The sequence below is a fragment of the Orycteropus afer genome, unplaced genomic scaffold (assembly GCF_000298275.1).
Source record: "Orycteropus afer afer isolate SDZICR_OR568_19922 unplaced genomic scaffold, OryAfe1.0 scaffold00165, whole genome shotgun sequence".
NCBI lineage: Eukaryota > Metazoa > Chordata > Mammalia > Tubulidentata > Orycteropodidae > Orycteropus > Orycteropus afer.
In genome coordinates, this window is record NW_006921752.1 from 4200636 (window position 1) to 4226149 (window position 25514).

The 25514-nt window shown below is 41.4% G+C and overlaps 1 protein-coding gene across 1 annotated transcript in view; it reads right to left on the reverse strand.

Moving 5' to 3' along the window:
* PHF21A (PHD finger protein 21A) overlaps positions 1–25514 on the reverse strand; it is a 202615-nt gene that overhangs the window by 17430 nt on the left and 159671 nt on the right. Inside the window, exons 5-11 of the mRNA XM_042781750.1 lie at positions 18377–18628; positions 17077–17166; positions 12707–13000; positions 4849–4947; positions 2340–2391; positions 1490–1569; positions 961–1021 (exon numbers count right to left, since the gene is read on the reverse strand). Of these exons, the coding sequence (XP_042637684.1) occupies positions 961–1021; positions 1490–1569; positions 2340–2391; positions 4849–4947; positions 12707–13000; positions 17077–17166; positions 18377–18628 (928 nt within the window). The remainder of the gene's footprint in view (positions 1–960; positions 1022–1489; positions 1570–2339; positions 2392–4848; positions 4948–12706; positions 13001–17076; positions 17167–18376; positions 18629–25514) is intronic.

A 25514-nucleotide genomic window follows, 5' to 3' on the forward strand; every position in this document is an offset into this window, starting at 1 on the left:
TTTTTTTTTTTTTATTTTTTGGGGAAGAGGTAACAGTATCATTGCAGTTCTATGTAAGCCGACAAAGGGTCTCCATGACCTACCAAGCTTCCTACAGCTCTGAGATTGCGTGTACATAGGCAAAAATTAGTATGCCACTCCATTCACTGTGCAACCTCTACAGCCTGGAACTATTACTCAGGGACACATTATCATGTGGGGAAAAGGACCTTGGGATGTATTACTGACGTCAAAGAGCAATTCCAGTATCTTGTTCATGAGCTCCAATCCTGAGCTATTAAGACTCGTTTAGACTTATGCAGTGAGAGATGCTGCTATTGCTGCTTTCTCTGCCTTGCCTAAGAAGGAAATGCCCTTGGGCAGGTCTCATACAGGAGAATGGGGTGTTTTAGAAAACTCTGCTTCGGGAGCCTGTTTTGACAGTGACCTTTTACTTCCTTAGTTGAAATGCCATGCCCTCTTCTCATAGATTCTAAGTTGTCTGTGTGGTGGTTACCTCTCCCCTTCCTGGAAAGTCTGCAGCTCACAGAAACTTAGTCATGCTCTGGCCTCATTGGCAGCAGGATGACTTCGACACTATTTAGAACACCTTGGCAACAGCAGTGCTCTGTTCTGCTTAATGATGCTAAAATGCTTCCTTTTACATGGTGTTCTGTTCCCTGTGCTATTCATGGATGGTCTGGTAGGCTTGGGGCAGAAACGCTACATTAAGCCATTCCCCTGAGTCAGCTTCGCCAGAATCGTAAGAAAGTCAGCTTTTGATTCAGCATGCAGAGTTTTAATAAGAACTCTCTCTCTCTCCACCCCCTCTCCCCATTCTCAGAGAACAACAACAAAACTATTTTCAAGGAATATAGGAGTTAGGCCCTAGGACAATGGGAGGTGGAAGGGGGAAGGGGAAAGAAATAAAAAACAGAAAGCAAAAGCAACAGCAAGGGAGACAGACAAAAAGGTACTCACCTCTCTTCCGGGTCCCAGGATGCATTGTGCTGTTCAGATATGTGACCGCACTCTTCTTACGCTTTGAGGATTGAAGAAGGGAAAGGTGACTGGTTGGATAGCATAGTTACTACTAATCTGGCACAAGCTAAAGACCAAGCGCAGCATGCCCGTCAACATGCCAACCAGTTAGCGCTAATCACCCAAAGTCTCCATGTCAAAGGGCTTCATTGCACCTACATGGCCCTCAAAGAATGTTTTAGAGAGGTCCAGCTCTGCATCAGATGAGAGTTATGTTAAAGCCAGGATGAAATAAATTTTTAAGGGAAGTTTTTATCAGCTCAAACTCAAGACAAAAAACTCAGGGGAAAGCCATGAATAAAAATGAAATAAGCAATGTGATGAGCCAGAGAAAACCCTATCACTTCACAGAGTTGGCCGAATGTAATTAGGGGCTGCTCTGAAGCAGATTTTCGGAAGGGAGGTGCTGAACAAGTTGCAAAATGAAACTGCAACAGTGAGGGGAGGGCCAAGTGCGGGCCAGGAATACCTCTGGCTCAAAGACTGCTCCACTGTACACAGGATTTGCAGTTGTTCTTCTTTTTCGCTCTTGCCTCTTGCTTTGGATTTCTTGGGAAAGGAAAAGGACTGCATTAGAAAGAGGTATGGAAAACCCCCAAAACTTAACTCCATTGTTCTAGCTACTGATTCTCCCAGGTCAGATAAGAAATAGGGGGACGGGTCCTCTGTTTCTCGGCATCCTCAGCGGATCAGGCAGAGGCGTGCACACTGCCGGGGCAAATATGCAGGGCCTTCTTTTCTCACCTGCCAGAAAGCAAGACCATGGCGTCCACAGTGGGGCTCTCTGTGATCGGGAGCTTTACAGCAGACAACACTCGAGAACAAGCTGTCCTGACTTATTTTTAGATCACTGTATAAACAGGTATGAGTGAGCTTTATCCACAGACGTAGACTGAGTAACCACAGCTCACCATCCTTGACTTAAATAACCAGGACAGGTACAGCTTTATAATAGTTTTTACGATTCTGATAACCTAGAATGATTGTAAAACATAGACAAGCATTTGTCATTGTAAGGGGCAGCTGCTACTTGTGTTTTCAGAAAAAAAATAGTTCCATTTATGTCAACAGAAGTCACCTTAATCCCAGCAGCAGGGAGAGGGGTTCCTCAGGACAGTAGGGAGGATAATGATAGGAAGGGCTGGACTTGAACATTATACAGAGGGAAGGTGATCTTCCCTCTGAAGGAAATAAAGGTCCACACTGTGGACTCAGACTCTGTCTTCCAATTTTCTATTCTAGGAATACAATCAAACACCATTTTTAGGAACGCAGCTATGGGGCAGAAGCAAGGTAGTGACATGAATATCTTCTCTTACCTTCTAGATGGTCATGTGTTACCAACCCTAGAGACACCATGAAGGCAAGTTTCTGTATCAGAGAAACAAAAGAAGAATATACCTCAGTTTGGGTTATCACAAAACCTACTGCATGCAGGTCTACTTCAAAGGAAAGCAAGCCCAATGGGCTGGTTGCTCGGAAGAGGCAGGGTGTCATAAGGGCAGGCAGTCTCCACTCTCAGCAACTCTGGAGCTGCTCAGAGACTTTCTGGTCTAACAGGAACTAAAACAAAAGCACAGGGACATGGTTTCTGCTTTCTCAATAGTGGAAACCAGCATCTTGAATGACAAAAGTCCACCCCCCGCCCCCGAAAAACACTCTTAAGGGGAAGATGATTTCCAAAAATCTGTGGAGGGTTATCATGAGCATCCCCTACAAGCAGCTCCAAACCCCCAGCACCTCACTTGTCGTGGCTGGGTCAGAGCCCCTTACATCTTTACTCTCACTCACTAGATAATGCTTAACGCAACGCTAAATGATTTTTGGGAATGGCAGCAGGCGATTCTACTTAGTATTATGATTTTTCAATTGAATGTGGATCTAGAAATTACAGAGTGATTTCTCTCTGAAGACCACTCTTCGGGGTCCATCAGAACCTGGGCTGATTAGAATACCACACCCCAAAGCTGGAAGGTTAGAGCGTCAAGTTGGAAAGAGCAGCGGATTGATCCCTAGCTTGCTTTTTGGTTGTTGTGATCTGGAAACTGTGTCTTCCTTTTCTGTTGGACACTGCATGTAATTTTAAACATTCCAAACAATACTGCATCAATTCCTCCTGCTGATGCATAAAGAACAACACTGGTTGTTAGGACCTGACACTCCTGGGGAATTATTTAACATCACAGTGTTGTCTTTAAAAATCCTGACATCCTGAGTATTAAATCTCCTATCTTGGCCTTTAGTGATAGGTTCAGGCTATTTAAGACACTGAGTGTTTTAGGAAGACACATCCCTGGAGGAAACCACCGTACTTCAGAAAGGACAGTGGTCCTGGACTCACCGCCCATTTTCTGCACTGTCCGCTAAGATGGCCTACATTTCATGGTTGCCAATTAACTATATTCCTAATTTTTACCACCTCTTCAAAACTTAATCAAGATTAGAAGGCTGACCACCAACTGTTCTCTGTTACTAAGTAGTATTTGGATTGACATTCAGAAGCACCCTCTTTTAATCAAGCAGCAGGACTCTTCTTGGCCACTCACACCCAACTTGCCTTTGCCAGTATCGACGAAGCTCACAAAATTAAATTAAATTAAAAACAAAAATCTCTTCTCTGGCAGATGGATTCTCAGTGATAACACAGAATAAAAAGTTGTCAAGTGCTTCTCCCTTAGATATATACATGTCACACACGCCAAAAGCTAGCTTCTTCTCTTCATAGCAGTGGTTCTGTCTAACTAGAAAGTGAAATATCTCATGGTGCGCATGATAGTGCCTGCTTGTCCACATGCCTGCCACTGACGGGAGATATCCTTCAATGTCTTTTGACAAGGAGGTTTGCTAATAGCTTGCTCTATTTTTCCCCCTGCAAGTGAAATACTTATCATTAATTCTGTGGATGGCTTTACAAATTTTTCAGCAACTTGTGTGACTAGTACTTGTTTTGGTTGAAACTTTGTTCCCTTCTTTACAGACAAAATTAAAAATGGATCCATTTCACATTTATTATATTTTGTACTTGTTTTTAGAATAGCATGAACAGGCTCAATAAATCACTGCTTTTAAAAAAATGACATGAAGCTTTGATGGTTTCATGCCGCTATTCGACATGGTTTCACTACACAGAATGCACCAGGGAGAGAGGGAAATGGATCAGTGATCTAATAAAATGCAACTATCGGTTATTCATCATCATGTTACCTATCCATTTTTTCCTAAAGCTGCTTGTGCAAAAGCATCACACTCCAAAATTCTCATCTAAGAACATACATGCCTGTATGTCTGCCATTTATGTTTATAATGTTCTCCTAAGTTGTAACACGGATGTTACTATTTTCATCCCTACTCTTATGTGTCAATGAACTACTTTTGAGCCACTGATTCATATGGGATTTGGGGATCGAATCCAATAGAATTTTAATAACAAAAATGTACATGTAATAACTGTAATTGATAATGTAAATAGCTATTAGCCGGTGAACTGGACACCTTATAGATGCTAGCAGAGACAAACAGAACATCATAATCAAATGCACTCAGACAGCTGTTAATGATTAATTATCATTAATCTTACATTTCAAATTTGTCTCAACAATGTCCTTTTGAAACTTTTCTTTTGAAATGACCAAAATGGTTGTATACCAACCAGCTCATGAAATCTCAGGGTCACACTCTAAGATAGCTGCCCCAGGGCAACCTGGCAATAAATTACTGAAGGATGAAAAAGCACAAGAAAAGGCTCTGTGGGTCAAAGGAAAACCGAGCATGTGTGAGAGTAAACCACACATCACAGACTAAGTCATGCCTTTGGAGGGATGGCCCTACCTGAGGGTTCTCTTCCCGTTTTGGTTTGGGTGCAGCAGGTGGGGTGATGGTACGGCTCTCTGTTTGCTTCTCATCTGTTTCTGTGTGGGATTTAATTGTCTAGAAGAAGAAAATAAAATAAAACTTTAGAATTCATCTTTTTATAAGAAGAATGAAAACACACAGCAGCCTAACTCAAAAAGAAAGAGAAGGAGAACATACTTAAATTGGGGACATACTAATAAAGGAGTTAACATCATGGATTTCACTTTTGGGGAGGAAAAAAATGAAGTGTAAATCCCCAGTTCATGTTGCTGAATTGCTTAAGTTGATTAAGTAACAACTTATAAATACAACTCTACAAAAGGAAAAATCCATGGTTTAATTCCTTGGTATAAAAATGAAGCACAGGCCGCTTTCCCTGAGTGCAGTGAGTTCAATAAAGACAGGCGTGCTCAGTGGGGGGCAGTGTCCCAGAAGCCAGCCCACTGCTGCTACACACAAGGACGTGCCGATCCACAGCAAGTTTAAAGATCCAAATGATGGAAAAAATATCTTACCTGCACGCTCTTCTACTTCAAAACAATTTCATTCATAATCTAAGAGGCTGCAGAACCACCTTCATTTCCAAGATATTAGAAACCTGGCTGTATCACCCATTCGAGAGAGATGCAATTGCCAAGGGAGAATCATCTGGCAAGAGGCTAACACCCTCACTACCCTCAGCTCCCTCTTCCAGAAGCATCCATCCACACAGAGGAAACACCAGCAGCACTGCCCTCTTCAAATACAAATGATTACCTCGCAAGTAGACTGAGCTTGCGTTACTATTCTTACCATGACTTAATGGCTAATTGAGTTTATGAAGCCTGTGTAATACTGAGATGATATTAGAAAAGCAGGTATAAAACTATCAACACAAACCTAACTTTTTTTTCAGAAAAGTATGTGGATGCTAATGGTCTTTTCATATGGCAACAAATAATTAAATGAGACTGATATTGTCTGATTATTGATGGGCAGGAGCCAAATAAAAGACTTCAGTCCCATAAGCAGGACACCAACAATTCTCAAAAATCACTATGCAGTGAAGTATTTTACTACATCTGAAAAACTAATACAATCATAAAGACTCATTTTACTGGTCACTCCCCTATCTTCCTCCTGCTTTTCACTGTATCACGTTAGGAACATGGGAGCACCTGCTTCTTCAGTACTGTGGTACCCACTGCTCCGGCTCTTTACTCGCCACAGATGCTGCCTTCTTTGGGTGTCGTGCCTTACTTCTCCCCTCACACTATAAACTGCTGGAGAGCAGGGATTGTTTTATAGACTTCTGCACCTTTCTGTGCATACTACAGTGTCTCACGCAGAGATGTACTCAGTGAAGAGTTGACTGACCCATGATGGAGGAGTATGGCTTGCCAAGAGAATCACTCAAGTTCTATCTCTTTTACACACACACACACATGCACACACTTTTAACCAAAAGGGACATACCTCCCTCCATAAAACAAACCACCAAACCATCCAAGCAAGGGAATACAACAGGCGTTTTTAAGGTCACAGGTACACTACAAAGCTTATTTTCATGGCTCTTTGAATATGGAAGAAGAGATGAATGAAGAGGGATAAGAGGTCTACTGCTCCATTCCAAAGCTATGTGAAAAGCTGCTTGGAGTCTTTACTTCTATCTCTAAGGTCAAATAAGGCACTTAGTTGCAATGCTCCTAGAAGGGGAAGAGCAAACTAATGCCTCTCTACTAATGAACTACCAAGGGTTCAAATCTCTTCTCTCAAATCTCTTCTCTCTTAAGCAAAAAGAATACAATTATGTCAGTGTTGGATAAAGAATACCAAAAAGAATTTTTTAAAAATTGAAACATTAAGATGAGAGTGTCCCTCTCTCTCTCTCCCCGTCTCTGAATTCTCACTCTAGGCAAAGCCAGCTGCCATGTGTGAGCAGCACTATGGAGAGGTCCCTGTGGTGATGAACTGACCCTCCTACCAACAGCCAGGGAGGAACTCAGGCCTGCCAACAACCATACAACTAAAGTTGGAAGTGGGTCATCCAGCCCCAGTGGAGCTCTGAGAGAGGACTGTGAGCCTGGCCAACCAATCTGATTATAAACTCATGAGAGACTTTGAGCCAGACCACAATCTGATTCCTGATCCTCAGAAAATGTGTTTGATAATGAATGTTTGTTGTTTTAAGCTGCTTAAAACAAACAACAACAACAAAACAAAAACCGTAAGAATGGGGGTGTGGTATCATGGAAATGGGGCAGTACAGTATTCTAAGAATCAATCTTCCACTAAGGCAACCATTAAGCTGACATAAAATGACAGGATCAACTGCTTCAGAACTCTGTTGTTGTTGTTGTTGTTATTTGCTGTCGAGTCGGACCTGACTCATAGTGACCCCTCCTTGGGTTGCTGACGCAGTATCACTACGGAAGTAGACTGCCCCATCTTCCTTCTGAGGAATGGCTGGTGGATTTGAACCGCCAGCCTTCTGGTTAGCAGTCAAGTGCCTTAGGCACTAAGCTACCAGTGGACTGCTAAATAAAGAGACTGCAAAACTTCGGTAACAAAGTGTTATAGAATTTTTGCTTATGTGCCTACCAGACCCCATTCCCTAGGCTGCCCATGTCCACGGAAATGGTGGCCTGCGTTCCTAGAGTGACATGCTGGCAGGGGGAGAGGTAATATGGACTCTGCACTCAAAAGCTCATGGTTGTGTGCTTCCACCTATTTGGTGGTTCCCTGAGTGACCAGTGCAGAGGCTGACTTTTAATTTCATGCCTGTAGGGCTGAAGTGGCTTTTCAGGTAACAGCCTGGGACAAGGAAGAGCAGACGGGGTAAGCAGCAGACAGATCCAAAAGCCTGGGAAGGAGGTGGCTGAGGAGGAGGGCTCTTGGGGAACAATGACTGTGAAGGGCTACCACATGTTCGGGGGAATGTGAAGTGCAAGGCACACGCCCATGTCTGGACACATGTTCAGAAAAGATCTGAAAGGAACTAGGCCTGCACCTCTGGGTGGTCCTTGGGGTCTGTACCAGCAGGATGTAAAGGCTAAGGCAGGGTTGTCGTCAGCTGGGATTAGTGTTAAAATGCCCCATCCCAATCATTCTGCCAACACTGGAAAAGCATGTCTGCAAATTTATTATTTCTTCTTTCTGGCTCTAGACACTTAAGGAAATCTCTGACAAGTCACCGCCTAACCACTGAGATAATGAAACAGATACTTCAGTGAACACACATGACAAGGAACACAGTTTTTCTGGGGAGAAAAAATTTTTTAGAAAAGTCACTAAATAGACAGCTACAGCCCTCAACAATCAATAGCAAATCCCACGACGGAGAATGTGATTTCTACAGTCAGCACATTAAAAATACTCAAAATACCCAGTTTTCAATGCAAAAATTGCAAGTCAAGACAAAGAAACAGGAAACTATATGGCTCAAGCACAAAAGAAAGATAAAGTGACAGAAACTGCCCTGAGGAAGACCAAAGATTGGATTTATGGTGCAAAGACTTGAAACCAACTGTCTCAAATATGCTCAAGAAACAAGTCTTAGAAAAAATATCAACCAGAATGCTCCTTAGAAATAAAGAGCTCACTTACTTTGGACACACAATCAGGAAAGACAACTGGTTGGTAAAGTGGAGGGTTGGTGCAGGCATGGGAGGCCCTTCATGACATGGACTGACACAGTGGGGAAACAGTGGACTGAAACACAGCAACAACCATGTGGAAGACAGAGGACAGTTCATTTCCTTCTTAGCACCCATGAATATTTGAATTTGTAGTTCCTGTTCCTTTGGCATTCTGGTATAATAATAACAGAATCCAAAAAAGTTGGCCAACTCTAGGACTAAGTTAACCATTATAGCCTGAATTCCAAATTTACCCAAAACCAAACCCACTGCCTTCAAGTCAATTCTGACTTATAGCAAGCCTATGGGGCAGTTCTACTCTTTTCAGTTTCTAAGGCTGTAAATCTTTATGGAAGCAGATTGCCAGATCTTTTTCCCATTACGAGGCTGGTGGGTTTGAACCACTGATGACCTGGTTAACAGATGAGTGTTTTAAACACTGTGCCACCAGGGTTCCTTTTTAATCAAAGTTAGGCACTTGCAATTTGTCTAAACAAGTGTTCAAGGTCGAATAAATCTGGATTGAAGGGAAAGCAAAATCCATTGTTTGGTCACTTGGATCTATTTTCCCCACTACAGCATCAGCAGTAGACTGGGGAAGAGGGGGTTGTCAGTTCAGGTTTACTAAGAGTGTTAGGGGGTTAACAGACCCAATTATGAACATGTAACCTCAGATTCTTAACAGCCCAGCCCCAGCAATGTCCCACCGCTGCACTAACTTCCCTCAAGTTGTTTTTCAGTCACCCTTGAAAGTCCTGGACCAGATCAGTTCCACATGGGCCTGGACAGCATGATGCACAGAGTGGCTCGCTCCGTGTCCTGAGATAGTGACATGATCTCCACCAGCACACTAAGACTGCCAATTGTTTTGACCATGGGGCATATGAAGACACACGTTTGCTACATGCGTGCCTACCTCACCCTTAATCCCTATGCATCAGAATTCCTAGTAGTAAGATGAGTATGTATAACTTCCTTATTTACTAAACCCTATAAAATGTTATCTCAGCTTTTGCTCAAGGAGTCAGATCTGGGTGAGTTCCCCTGGCTCCATGATGAGCTGCACCTCAATAAATTGACTTCCTTTCATCCAAACTGGTGCTGAGTGGACTGCCTCATTCATTCATCGGCCAGGACCCTCTTTGTCCTATAACAAGCAGAAGACTGAAATTTGGGGATAACATTTTGGATAATATTCTCATAAGTACTTCTTTCTGGAGGACAGTGTGTAGGTTCCTATGAACAACATGTATCAAAGTGGTGACCTGGATGGCAATCTGGCAATTTTCCCCCATAGAACCTGGCGTTGTTTTTTTCAGCTTACCCTGGGGACACATGTACAGAAGTCTTTCTTATGGCGTGGCGGTTGGTATGGAGAAGTAATATACATTCTTCCTGAGAACTACCCCTGGGTTAGGCACAGACTACTGACGTTAAACCAAGGCTCTGAACTGGTTGAGCCTCTGCTGAGAATTTGCACTTCCACTGGATATACTGAGTCAGAATCTATATTTTAAAAAGATTTACGTAAGAATCACCTGGGGATCTTGTTAAAATTACAGGTTGATTCAATATATTTGGGGTAGAAATGCAAATTCTCAGTAGAGGGTCAAACTGGAATGGATCTGTTCCAAGCCTTGCTTTAAACACTTTATCTCATTTCATCCTCTATACATGTCAGCCCCATTTTATAGAGTGCTTAGGAGGACAAAAGGAGGTCGTGTCAGGGCTACAACATAAGTCTGTCTGGTTTCACCTACTTTTCTAAAATACGTCTCCAAGCTCAAAGCTCTGTAAACTCCATGCCTCATTTTGTCAGACTCACAGTGTAATGTGGCTTCCACTAAAGGGTAAGACAGGGGATCTCTTATCTGGGGTGGAAAGGACCATGGCTGCTATAAATGACATCATCTTCTCCCTCTCCTCTGCCAAAGTGGGAGGGCTCTGACCCTACACAACTTGCCACACTTCCCTTCCTGGAGGCAGAGCCTCAGTGCCTGCTCCAAATGCACTGCAGAACGAACTCCCTGAGGGTACATGCTTTGATTCATCCATCCTTGGACATAGATGCCATATGCAGCACAGCAGCTGGCACTTAATCAACATATTTTTATTAAATGAATGAAGTTATCACTCTGACGGAAACAGAAGAAAGCAGAAAGGAATCCAAATACCCTAATGCTATAAAGAATGCTGCACACAGCCTTGATAACTCTGAGAAGATAGTAAGAAACACTTCCATGGCTAAATATTTACACTGCTTCACCCTTACTCCATGTATGAGATCTTTTAATGGCTGTAAACGTGGTACTGGGAATGAAATGTTAAAAAAGAAGGACAGTGGGAAAATCTGAAGTAAGAGAATTTTGAGACCGGAATCTAATCAAAAGGGACTCCCTGTTGAGTGAACTTGGTAATCTGTTAGACTATTACGGTACGTGGCCTGAAAAACTCACACAGCAATGACTGGGTTTCTCTACTAGACTGACAAGAAGAGACATCGTGGGATTTATTGCTAAACACTAATTTGAAAAAAAAAAAAAATTTAAATAATTCATAGGTTATCTTTTTGTGATATTAAAATTGAAACAAAAAGCTCTATATAAACAAGTAAGTCAGCTGCATGGAAAGATATTCAAGATCTGCTAAGTGGGAAAAAGTAAGTTATAAAATAATACATATTGTCTGATTTTGGCTTTTGCTTTAAAAATATGTTAGTATATGCATAGAAAATATCTGAAAAAATATCATCTTAAGGAGGTGTACTTCCCACAATACACATTTCTGTAGTTAGAATTTTATTTTTATAATGAACATGTATTATCTCTGTAATTAAAAAATAAGTATAAAAATAAAATAAAAATGAAAAAAAATTTCTCATAAAAATATATTTTTAAAAAACAAAGTATCTTTGTCAAAAAGGCATCAAACAGGAATAATCAGTCATCTAAAATTATGTTTCACAATCCCAGTCTGCAACACTCAGGCTCCCCAGGTTTCTCTAAGGGCCAGAAAGAGTGTGAGGGCAGATGACCTGCAACTGGGCCCCACCTGTACCCGAGCTGAGCATTTTACTCTCAATATGTTAATACTGAAGTGCTGTTGCTAAAAAATTAGAAAACTTATGACATAAAATGGGTAAATAATTTATTTTTGTGTTCCCTGAAGTACCTACTAGGGTTTAAGCTGGTTCTTAAAGAAGAGAGAACTGTGTTCTCTGAGCACAGGAAGTTGGTACCCGGCAGCTTCTTTAAGGCCAAGGTCTACTGTGTTTATGAGCATGGGTAGAGTGCCTGGCTCTATGTATAAGGTTCCTCTGTTCAAGGCCAAGGCAGCAGGGAGTCTTTTCCCTCCCCACCATCTGGCCAGCCTCTCTGAATCATGGTCAGCCATACAGAAGCTCAAAAGTCAGGATCAGCAGAGACTATTTTCTGATGAGTAAGGACTCAAGCCTGAGCAATTAGAAACAGGTCAAAGAGTTGTTAAAGCAACTTTCTTGAAAGAGGATGCTTTTCTTTGCAAAATGCTTCCTTCTCATCAGTGGTTTTTCTTGAAATCGGATATGGTAACAGCCTATAAAGTCTTTTTGTTATTGTACAGGTTTTTCTGCCATAGCACCCTTAAGCATTTTAGGAAGTTACTGGTATTTCTCTAGCCTCATTTTTTTAAAGAGACAATCTGATTTTGGAAAATACAAATGAACATTTCAGTATCTGAGCTAAAATGTCTGCATGCTCTAGAGTTAAAAGAATGTTCTTCAGAAATATTATTTTTGTCATCTGGCTATTCATTCACTAAGGAAAAATTGAAATGAAATATCTTTTCCTGTTTTGTTTATTTTTCTGACTTTCATACTGAGTATCTTCATCTGGTCTCTTATTGGGTCTGAAACGAATATGGCGCTTTTGGTTTACTACCTCAGCTATTCCTCCTGACTGAGGGCGTTAAGAAACTATCTGGGACTCTCTGCTACAGAACCAGCAGGGGGAGCTCACTCATACAGGGATCTTAACCCATTCTTAAGGGAATTGTGAGAAAAAACAACCCAAGAAACTTTCTTTTTAGTGAGAATGACCATTTTGCATTATGGATGAATTATCACTTGATAAGCAACAGGTTATCAACAACAGTGCTGAGATTAAGAGCCCCTGTGAAGAAGCTGCCATATGCCTCAATGGCAAGACTATTGCCTAAAAAGGTACATACTCTGCCTGTACCTGTTTTTCAAGGCTTGGCTTGCTAAGCTGTACAGTCTGAGGTCCAGCGAGTCTGGTCCCTGGAGTAGCTATCACAATGCTGGTGAGCTGGGCCATGGGAAACGTTTTGGCTATGGTTGCAGTCTGCCCATTGACGACACGGACGGGGTGGATGGAATTCTGAGATGTCGGGAGGGTAGTGGGGGTGAACTTGGTCAGCATGACAGGCCTCTGGATAAGCTGAGGAGCTGCAAGCATGGGAGGAGGTGCTGGGGCAATAGGAATGTTATTCTGGGCCACAGGTTTGGGTCGAACCTATGGGAGAAAAAGAGAACAATTATTGTATTATTTAAAGAAACTTCTCAAGCCCTGTAAGTCCAAGACACTGTCAGATCTTCCATACTATATATGTGAAATGGTATTTAATAAAAATATGTTAGTATCTATTTTGGTATTATTAACTCAAGATCTTAGGGCATGTAATCTTACAGAACACTCATCAGCTCCTAACAGCCTAAATGCTACCAGGGCTTTGTACTGGTTCAGCCTAGTTCAATCATGGCAGATGAAGCAACACCGGAACACTAACCAGAATGGGAAAATTCACAGGTCAAAGCCGTGCTGGAAGCTTAATCCCCCTCTTAGAAAACAAGTGCAGTGTGCACATCATACAGCAACCAATTCTCTGGACTGTGGAAAACAGTGGTGCCCAGATCAAAGATGGCAGCTGACCGTGTGGCTTTGAATGTATGCCACTTTCCACAATACTGTCAACAATCCAACGTCACACATCAACCTCCTGAAATGGTTACTACGCCTTTTCCGATTCTTCCTTTCCAGGCTTTGCCCCATATTTTTTTTCTCCTTTCTGGCTAGCATTCTAGATTGCCCAAATTGTAAAAATCTGGGTCTGTTCCGGTTTTACTTCATTAGTCATGATTGAACCAGTTCGAACCTGTTCAAAGTCCTGCCTAGAATACAGTTCTTCTGATTCTAAACCCTCAGCTTCCTTTCACATACCACGCTGCTTCGTTGAGGTGAAGTCAAAGAACTGGATGAATGGCCCAGTCCAGAGGTTGGTCCTACCCAGGACTTGTGCCCACTACAGTAATAATGCTGCTTATGGCCTTAATTCATATTCTAAATTTCTTCACATCCATTGCTCCAGCCCACCCATTTCTTGCCCTTGAACTCTCTGTTCTTGGTACTCCTTCTCTCAGTCTCCTTTGTGGGATTACTCTTTCTTTGTCCAATTTTAAATGTGGGTGTTTCTCAGGATTTTATCATGGAACCTCATTTCTTCCTGTGAGCCCTCATTCATCTCATGGTTTCAGTTACTATCCATGCCCTGCAGACTTCCACACTCGTATCCCTGGACCAGAAACATTTCCTGAACTTCAGAATTACGTTCACTGCCTGTCAAGACACCTCTACTTGGACTTCTCATAAGTTCAAAGTCAACATGTCTAAAACTCATAATTTCTTTCCCCCAGCCTTTCCATCCTCTTTTAAACTTCAGAATCATCCTTGACTCTTCCTACTCCACCGTCTACTTCCTAAGTATTTTCCAAATATGTCTACATCTTTCTATCCTCACTGCCACTACCCTAGCTATGTTTAGCTTACTGAAAGAGCAGCAGAAAATTATGGTTAAAAACATGAGGTTAGCCTTGCCTGGGTTCAAATCCTGGCTCTACCACTTAACTAGCTGTGTAACCTCAGGCAACTTACCAGATCTCGCTAAGCCCGTATTTTCAAATTTTCTGGATTGTGACTCTGTGGGCCAAATCCTTTCCCCTGATGCATGAGAATTTGGCCTTTAGTTAACTCTCTAGCTCTGTTCCCCTGGAAACCTGATAAGAGTAAGAATGTCAACTATGTTACCAGGCAACACTGCTTATGGTAAAAATGACTCTTGATTGGTACATCGAATCTGGACTGAAGAACTATAAATACTTGATGGGATACCATGCCTTGGACATCCTGAGGAGAGCGACTCTTGTAACTGAGCCTCTCCATTCCAAGACTGTAAAAGCCAGGCCCATGGAAGTGCTACAAGATATACTGGCTCTAGTGGAATGCAGACTTCTATGTCAGGGTGGGTCTCACACCCTCCTGATAATGATCTTAGCTCCTCCTACCTGAGCTATTCCTGGATAGCTGTCCAAGCTGTTAGATGGGCTGCTATAAGAACTCCCATTGAAGAGGATGTCTGATGCTGCCCTGCTGGTAAGCTGTGGTTTGTGACCTACATCACATTAAGGAGACTTATGCTAAGCCTGAACATCCACTTTACCAAGCATGATATCCTTCTCCAGGGACTGGTCCCTTCTGACAACATGACCAAAGTACTACATCAGCAGAAAAGGGGAAGACCCTCAGTGAGAGGGACTGACACAGTGGCTGCAACGACGGCTCAAGTATAGTAAATATTCTTGACGGCGCAGGACCAGGCAGGGCAGCGTTTCATTTTGTTGCACACAGGGTTGTTAGGAGTTGGCGGCAATTCAACGGCACCTAACAACATGCAAGTCAGGTAGCCCATGGCAGTCCTATGAGTCTGAATGTTTAATTAAATCTCAAATGTCCCTGGAGTAGATGCTACAGACTCATAGTAGGAAATACATTTTACATTGTAACCAGAACGCATAATACAGACATTTATTTCTGTAAAACAAAAATTCATGAAACAATACTTTGATGCTATGGGCTCAAATCTTTCCTATTCTGTTTTATTAATTTTACTGAAAAACTCTGACCATAATCCACTAAATTGATCTCACAGCCTACTAATGGGCCATTACCCACCATTTGAAAAACATGAACTAAGCCTCAGATTCCTTATCTAAAAAAGAATTATACCCACTTCCATAAGGTTGTTGTGAAGACTACATAAGATAATCCATGTGAAGTGCCTAGCATAGTACCTGACATGTGTCAAGATTCTTAGTCTAAACATTAGCTATTATCATTGTCTTAACTGTTCTTCCTTTTCACAGTATTGACCATTTCCAGTCCACACAGTGGCAAGAGGAAATTTTCTGAAACATAAATCTAATCATGTCAAGTACCTGTTGGAAACTCTCTAATGGATTCCCACTGCTTTTAGGATAAGACCCAACTCTTAAACACAGGTTCCACGGCCTCACAGGCTCTGACCCCAGTGATCCAGCCTCATTTCTTACTCGAGCCTGGGTTCCAGAGTCAGCCGCATGGTCCTCTGCGCTCAGCCATAGCAAATTCTACGTGTTTCTCTACCTCGGACCTGCACATATGCTCTCGTCTCTGCCTGGAACACTTCTACCTCCTCCAAAACTTTGTCAAGCTAACTTGACTAGGGCTTGAGGTCTCAAGACGGATGTCAACTCTTCAAGGAAACTTTCTCTAATCCTTTTAGGACTGGGTTTGGTGTCCTTCCTATAGATTCCCAAACTATCCTGGTACTTCCTATAACAGGTACTATGATTGTCAGAATATGTGTCTGAAACTCCCAACAGACTTTATGCTAAGGGCAGAGAACTGTCCGTCTTGAAAACTGGCATATCCATAGTGCGTAGCAGCACAGTGTCTGACATCTAGAAGATACTTTACCAGATTTATCTGATGAATGACTAAAATCACCTATCTTATCTCATGTCAGCACTGCCCATGCCCTCTTCAGATGCTATTCAGAAATCACTTTATGCTACGGACCACAAAATTCCCTTCTTTCTTCACCTGAAATCTGGGGTCCCAGATGAGAATTCCCAGCCTCCCTACCAGGCATGCCAACTCCCTCAAGGTCCAGACTGGGGCAATTTTAACATTCTTCCACGAGAATGGTGGGTGCAGCCTAGCTGCCAGAAGAACACCCTCAGAGGCTAAGGGTAAGCAGAGCTACTCGGGCCTGGGCAGGATGTCCCCTGTGGAGACCGCTACCCTTATTGGCAAGGCTCTGCGCGTATATACGTGACGTTCTATGTCACCACTTTCCCCAGGAGAACGGCACAGTTTCTACCAGTTAGCTTGGCTGCCGTTTTTGTCTCTACTCTCTGTGGTATATACAGAAAAGAATAAAAAGTGATCATTGTATTTATCCTCTACAGCCAAGCAGTTCTGGCTAAATTCTAGTAGGTTAACATTATAAGGTTTATAATGGTGTTATTACAATTGTTTTAAATCTAAGTAATTTCTCTTTGCCTCATTTTCCCATTACTGCCTTTGATCAATGCTAAGAAATGGGGAAGATAAAATAAGCTCTTCACAGCACGGCAATCGGCAGCCAGAATTTCCAGCTCAGTGGGACAGGAACACAGCTGAGCTGACGAGGTCTATTATGGCTTCTTAGAAAATGGCCCAGGAGCACTTTGTCCTACCTGATCCTCCACTCGACTTGTCACTGGTTTACTCACCTGTGGAAGAAAGTTTGGACGGGGAGTAAGTCTGGGAGGGGGGATAAACTGTGGTACTTTGATGGGCTGAGGAGGCGTTGCTTGAACCTGCTAAAAAATGAGAAAGATGAATAAACCAGAGAGGAAAGCCAGTTGTTCGATATCAAAGCTAGGCATTGTTGAAAGTATTTTCAGCATCACTATTCTCTGGATGTGACAATATTTTCTATAAGCTTATATTGTAGACTTAACTGTCGGAATTAACTCTGTATTAAGAAACTCTTTGACTCTGCCACCTGCACGCTTTACCTGCATGTAAACCAACCATATTTCTGATTCCTCACACATCTAGTGCAGAACACAGCAGACTCAGCAATCCTCATCAATTTCCTCTGACATTCAAGAACTCTTGCACTTACGTATTTTAAAAGTCAAGACTGAATCCAAAGTTAAATTAAACTTGCTGCCTGGCCAAATGGGCTTTTTCCTAATACATGAGCTTTATCTAACAGTGGACGGCTTTATTCCTGTAGAGGATTTCCTCCTCTCAGCATCTGGCTGACTTATCTGGTTGTTTCTCTGAGGACGCCTGGGTAAGTGGTGAAGCTTCACTTTATTCCTCTCCGGTTTCACTCATCATTGGGCATTATTCAAAAGCTACCAAGAGCTCTTAGCTGCCATTTTAAGGATAGAATTTTAATTCAAAATTTGGATATATTTTTCCCAAGCTTCAGAGAGTATCAGATTTCTAAGTGGCTTTACCCTAGAAATCTCAGGCACAATTTTTTGTTCAAGTACTCCCTCCCTCAAGGATCTTTTTTTCTGATAGATCTTGGACACAGACACTGTTAACCTGTAAATTTCTTGAATATTTTGAAAGTGCTCCAAACAACTCTAGCATTTCCTAGATTCCTTAAAGGAATAGTGAATTAAAAAAATTAGCAGGAAGTTTTCCCCAAAGCAGTAATACAACACAAGAGAATTTAAGCACTCAGGTTTTACAGGGAAGACTGTGAAAGGAATGGAAGGAAAAGGAAATGAAACAGAGTGTATGCCTCTGTGAAGGACATCTGTTACCCTAAAGTCAAGTCATACTCTGACCTCAAATAATGTACTAAATGAGTTTTGATCCTTAGTACCAGGACAGTTCCACAGTTATAAAAGCAGATGGGAGAACGCCACAGTCTCTTGTCAGCGCTGCAGGGGAATTTGGTATGACGGAAGCTAAGGAATCCAGCAGGAGTCTCAATGGTCATATTCTACAAATGCATACTCTGAACCCTCTCATGTGGGCACACACGAGTAGCAGCTGCTGGCTTACCAGAGTGACTGTGTTTTTTGCCACAATTTGGACAGCCTCTGGCCCAGGCCCAGTGACCTTACTAGACGTCTGGAGGTTGACAGGTGTGTTCTGCACCTCAGTGCTGAGCACAGCCTTCTGACTGTTGATGGCGGTCACCATAGCAATGGTAGGTCTCTGGCCCACAACAGAGGCAGGCATGGTCGCAGTTGCTGCTTTCAAGACGAGAGGTAGTGTCTTTGTGGTAATCATAGAAGCTGTAGTTACAGTCTTCTAGGAGACATGGAGAACAGGTATTAGGACATTGAAGGGTGATCCCAATGAATAATATTCTGCTAAATCCCAGAAGAAAATAAAGCAATAATTCTCATAACCACCAAGTTTCTCTTCTCTATAGTAGCATTTCTTCTGTGTATATAGAGTACCATTCTTACTGCAGGGAAAGGCAATCCCTCAACTGCCAGAGTTCTCAAACTCAGCTTCATTCATAAACGGGCAGGTTAGCTCACAGTCGTAACTGCAAACTGTTAATGGGTACAAGGTTTTCGACAATGGACAGGGTAGGTGGACAGGGTATGTGTGAACCTATTCTAATTCTTTGCTCTCAATTAATTAAAAAAAAAAACTTTACAGAAGCTGCAAATCAATGGGATACACAGCATCTCTCTATTTAATTGGTACAACCTCATCAGTATGAAGAGGGTATCATGTAATTCTGAGTATCTGCCTCCTGAGACATAAATGATGGGGTGAAGGGACAGTGTCTTCATTTTTTGAGTATCACCTTGGAGAGAAGGGAAATTCACACGAGGGTTAGAATAACTGTAGCCTCAGAAGCAGTAAATCCCAAGGTCCAGATAATGAAACATATTAACCCACTAGTTTAGTAAATGTCAGTTCTTAATACCAAAGGGATATGAGTCATTACCTATGATCTTTTCTCTGGAGAACTGCTGTGGAAGTTATCAAAGACCCAGTAAAATGTGACAAGGTGGAAACAAACACCTGAGTTTCAAAAAGCCTTAAGGGATCAAAGGGTTAGCTGAGGTCAGAGGACTCGATGGATGCTCCCTAAGTGCTACTTCATTCAGCTCAGAAGCTGCATTCTTCTAGACTTTATACTTCAATATTTAAAGGAGTTGGTTACAAACAAGATAACATGAACAGCTTTATTACATTAAATACATTCACTCAAGACACAGACATTTCTGGAAAATGAAAATTTATCTGGTTTCATGTGTTGGTTCTGATTTTGATATGCCAACCTTTTCCTTCTTACTCTATACTTGTTAAGTCCAATTTGCCAGCCGCTAGTACACATGGTGTGGTATAGTAAATTACTTTGTGTGGCTTTTCTACCCATAAGTCTTTGTAAACTCCAAGGTGGGATTTTCTATGAGCAACTGAGGAGCTCCTGATTGCTGAAGGTGTCCACCTGGAGTACTTCTGTTGGGAATGGCACAAAACAATGTTCTGGGAGGTGCCCACTCTCTCTCAGGTGCTTAGAGTTCTGATGCTGTAACTGGCTAGTTTGACCACCCTGCCAGGCTCAAAAAGGAGGCCTCCTGGAGGCAGAACTCTGACTGCTGGTTGAGGAAGACGTGCTGCTGAAAGAGACACGGGCTCCTGAGACACGCATTGCTGGGAAAGAGACTGTGAGAGACTCTTGGCTGAGGGACGGTGGGCTGGGAGAGAGACTGAGCGTTCTTTCTGAACTTGAGTTGTAGCCTGGTGCTTCCCTAATAAACCCTGTAATCTGTGAGTTCTGTGTGGCCACTGCAGCGAATTATCGAACCCAGGAGAGAGGTGGTGGTGCTTTGGAAGGAACGGTTGGAGAAAGGGCTGGAGGGAGGCAGCATGTTTGGCCTTGCAGTAATAGGCCTTGGGATACTGCTGGTAATCCTGTCTTCCTTTTGTGAGATTAGAGGAGGTCAGAACATGTGGCCTCCTTGCCGTTTTTTGCACGCGGCTATTTATATTTAAATTAATCAAAACAAATTTAAATGAAATTTTCAGTTCTTCAGTTGCACTAACTCAAAAAAAACAACCCCATTTAAATTCTCAACAGCCACCTGTGGTGCATGACTACACCAAAGACACAGCCGAGCTAACGAACGTTTCAAGCACGGCAGAGTTCCTGTAGACCTGTCAGAAGGATGCTTCTCTTTCTGAAACACAGCTGGACAATCTCCTTCGTGAATTCGTATCTCAGTGCCTATGTAAGCACCTGTGGATTAAGTTGTTTGGTTCTAGGTTAAGTCTTTATTTAAATACATCATCTAATCTTTAAACATCTTCTTTCATTTTTCTTCTACCTGAAAACTTTAATGACGTCGCCTCATCTATCCCATCATAGCCTAATCAGCAATCCCTACTAACACCTATAACGGAAATCACTGAATCCGTTTCCTCTCTGAGGCAACAGGAATGGCTTGTTTTCTTTGCCACTGCGTCCTCAAATGTGAAATAGGAGTGAAATGGGAACTGATATTTGGGGAGGAGGGAACAGGTCATTTACTTTCTATCAGTGATGAAAACCTAATAAAAATTAAATGCTATTTATCATTAGAAATGTTACAACAGTGTAGCAGCAAGAATTAACTTTATATTACCAGGTAAGTATTTCTGACACAGTGTGGTATTAGCCCCATCGTTCAATTTAAGACATTTAAATACAAAGAACTTTTGAAATGGAGTGCGTCATACCAGATGGCATTCAATCCTGGTGCCATCACAGGCTGTGGGAAGAAAGCTCTAATGAGCAGAACTCACTGACAGGGATTTTAAACACAGTTGTGCATGCTGTTACTGCTATAAAAGAGGTCAGTGTATTTTTGTTTGATATATCTTTGTTTCAGGTAAATTATTACCAGTATGTTAAGTAACCCTAAAGTGATTATTCCAGAAAATAGTTAATAAAACTTCCAACTCACTTGAATTATATACTTACCATTAACCCCAAGACTTAAAAAACTCTGACACCTAACAAACTTGTTCACATCTTAGTTTAAGCATTTTTATTCTACTTTACAAATATTTAGCTGCAGCTGAATGAATTGCCTAAGGCATTTGACTGCTGACCAGAAGGTTGGTGGTTCAAACCCACCAGCCATTCTGCAGAAGGAAGACGGAGCAATCTACTTCCATAAAGATTTACCGCCTCTGAAACTCAATGGGGGTCCCTATGAGTCAGAATCAATTCGATGGCAGTGAGTTGGGTTTGGTTTAAGCAAATTTCGCTATGAAAATCTAGCATCTATCAAGCTCTTTGTATAGTATATAGGCACAGGAGGCTGAGTACCATATGCTTCAATGGAACTTTCTGAAGAGTATCTTTATTAACTATTTATTGGCTCCAAGACACAGGTACTGCTTGCTCTGTAGCCTTGATGTGGTGCTTATTTTACACTAAGTATTAAGGAACGCAAACCAAATCTGGCGTGTTGGAGTTTCAATGACGGAAGGAATCTAGAACTCTGAAAGCCAAGTCTACTGAAAATGTCTGAACTATTCTGGCAGGGGAAAGTGAGGACACAGAAAGCAAACACTTGGCAACAAAGACAACTAATCCAACTTGCATGAGCTGGGAGTTAATGGAGACATACATGACAAGAAAAACTAACAGAAAATCTTTTTCATGTATTTGTTTTGTTACGTTTTTATTGTTGTTCATCCGCAAAGCACAAGCTATTGAGAGTAAAACAGATGGACTCCAATGTACAAAGCAGTCCTTCAGAAGGATTGTTAACTATGGGTTCTAATTAACCCCCACATCTATTTTAGGTTGTTTTGTTCTTTTTTTCCAGAGATTATTTTATTTATTTATTTTTGAACATTTCATTGTGGTTTAGCTTAAAGTTTACAGTGCAAATTAGTTTCCCATTCAACAATTTATACACATTTTGTTTCATGACATCAGTTGTAATTCCCTCAAATGTAAAAGGTTGTTTGTTTTTTTAATCTTGAATGGAAAGTCACTGTTGTATACTCAACCAAAATAAGAAACTCCCGTTTTGTCTCTAAGGGCTTATTTTCTGTTTGGTTTTAGTAACTGCACTCTTCTTTACATCTGTATTAATTATATCATTAAAAATGAGAGGGCCGTAAGTATAGGTTGAAGGGTGCACTTGTACTCGATTGTTCTATTCTTTTACTTTTTTGATAGGTTGGAAACATTTCAAAATACACATACATGCATGAATGGTAACTAAGTAAAGGAAGCTGGTCCATCCCCAACACAAGACCTCCTCATTACCTCCTTTATGCCTTGTTACATGCTAATCACTGAGTTAGGAGCTCTGGTAGCACAGTGCCTAAGGCACCTGACTGCTAACCAGAAGGCTGGCAGTTCAAACCCACCAGCCACTCTTCGGAAGGAAGGTTGGGCAATTTACTTCCATACTGATACTGCCTCGGAAACCCAAGGAGAGATCACTATGAGTCGGGTCCAACTCGCCAGCACCTAACAACAACAACAACAATCACTGGGTTTAGAGTAAAAGACTCTGATTGCTAACTAATGGTCATTCCTTTCTGAACCTACATATTTAATTTATGCCATATCTAACCTCGCACTTGTCTTTGTCTTCATCTTCATGAACCTTTAATGACTCCCTTTTCTGACTGCCAAAAGCTCAAGAAGTTTTGGCATGAACTGGAGGGCTTCCATAAGCTAATTTCATCCTAACTTTCTGGACTTATCTCTCTCCTGCCATTGTTCCATGGGATCCATGCTCTAGCCACACAAGCCGACCTGCTATCCCCAGGATATGCATTTACTTTTTCAATTCCATACTTTTGTTCATACTGTTCTCTACACCTTCAATGCTCACCTCTTGATCACTGAAATCTCATTCATCTGTTGTGCCCTGCTCAAATGCCACCTCCTTAGTAAAGTGCTCTCTGATCCTTCTAGTCAAAATCACTCTATCCTCTGGTATTTTCACAGCTCTTTACTGGTATTTCCATTTTATTCTTCTCTGTTAGCTGTCTGTATTCCCTTCCTACATTTAAAAAATTTTGAAGACAGAAACTGTCTTATTTGTGAATCCATCTTTCACATTGCCTAGCATAGTATTTGCACATAGTTGTTGTTGTTTGTTGTTGTTAATGTGCTGTCAAGTCGGCCCCAACTCATGGCGACCCCTCCTTGGGTTTCCGAGGCAGTATAGTAGAGAACTCAATAAATATTTACAGAATAAATAAAAATATGTGTCATTATGTACCAGATTCTAGGGCTCCCAAGGGCAGGCACCATTGCTACCCCTTTGTTTATCAGAGTCTAGCATATAGAGGACATTCAGTAAGTACTGGTTGATAGTTCACTGTAAAACACAAAACAAACCTAGAGGACCTTTTGGCTTTTAATATTAGACATTTGCATTAAAAAAAAAAGTACACAACAAAGGACAGCTAAAGAATGAAATATATCAGGTGGCTACCATATGGAGAGACGCCGCACAACACTGTTGGAGGGAAAAGCCTCTGGCCCTTCCCCATCCATCGTCCCAAGGCAGCACAGAACACACATTACCAGGGAGAGGAATGGCTGTTCTAAGTATTTTCTCTAAGTTGTATAACTTGGAATGTTACTTGAACAGAAAGATTCCATGGGTTGAGAGAAAACTTCTATACACCAGGAAACAATGAGCTCTACCACACTCCTTCCATGTAAACACTTTGTGATCACACTGTACTTTGGAAAAGGAATAACCTAACCCAGCACCATTTAAAACTCCAACAAATGTAATCTTAATAAGCAATCTTTCAGAAGCAACACAAATCAGGCTCAGGATTTTTAAAGTCAGTTTGAATGCCTCATTTCCAAAAACTCCTGGAATGGAGATTAGGGTAAAAATTATGCAGGCCACTCTAAGCTATCTGATTTACAACAAGGATTTCTCTAGCATTTTATACAGTGTTGGCAGTTCCTTCCCTTTCCTTCCCCACCTCGGTATTATAAGCAATAGAGAAGAATGGCTAAATGGACTAGCCAGAACATCTGTGTTCAAATCTTGGCTCTACCATATACCACCTATATGATCTCAAGCAAATGACTTAACCTCTCTCTTTCTTAGTTTTCTCCTCTAAAAAGTAGAAAGTAGAGGATAATAATAATAATAATACCTTCTTCACACGGTTAGGGCGAAGATTATATATGTTATGTACGTAAAGCACTTAAGACAGGCCTGGTATAAATTTACTATTTTAAAAAATACTATTTAGTATTTTAAAAATTATTCACTTGTAAAATGTTTCATTGATGAACCAGCTCAACAGCCATAAACAATGAATGACACAAACTTTTTCCCTTTCTCTATAAAGATAAAGACTTTGTGTTGCTGGGTGAGGGACGTCCATGCAGTAGATCACAAAGTCCTTGAATTCATGGGCAAAACAAGTGTATAGGTATAAATGTGATTTTTTCTGGAGCAGGGATCCATAGCTTTTAACAGTCTTAAAGTGGTCTGTCAGCTCAAGGATCAACACCACTGCTCAGTTGTCTCTTTTTAAAAGGCATGCTTATATTACAGGTAAGTGTGTGAAGATCAAGCCCAAACAGTTTTCTTAACTGAATGCCATGTCCATTCTCAAATGTGCACTTTTTATGTATTTTGATCGTTTCACTATTACATTATATGATAGTTCAAATGCCCTCTACAGTAAAAACATTTATATAGCTACACCTATTTAGGATGTTATTAAGCTCCCACCCTTTAATTCTAATTTTGACCTGTAGCTTCCATTTGAGATTTCCTTCAGTGTACTGGAACAGATTTATATCTCTAAGACTATGGACTTAGAAGTGAATATTTTGTTTCTATTAATAATGAAAATATATCACCCTCAAATTGCTTCTTTCAGCCTGATCCCAAGGACATTGATCCTAAAATATCTCCACTCCTAATTGCTAAGAATTCCAGAAAACAATTCTGAGAGAGGCCAAGTCTGACAGATCTTTAGAACTAATACAAACATTACAGGCATTCAAAACAAGGCTTTGATTCTGTTCTAATGCAGAGAAGCAATTTTTCTTTGTCACTGACTACCTTTCCCCCTTCTTTGGACAGTTAGGAAAATCACTGAACTTTTGATCCTTAATAATGTTATTTCCTCTGTAAATGAATTTCAAGTGCTTCTTATCCCATTTACAGTATAA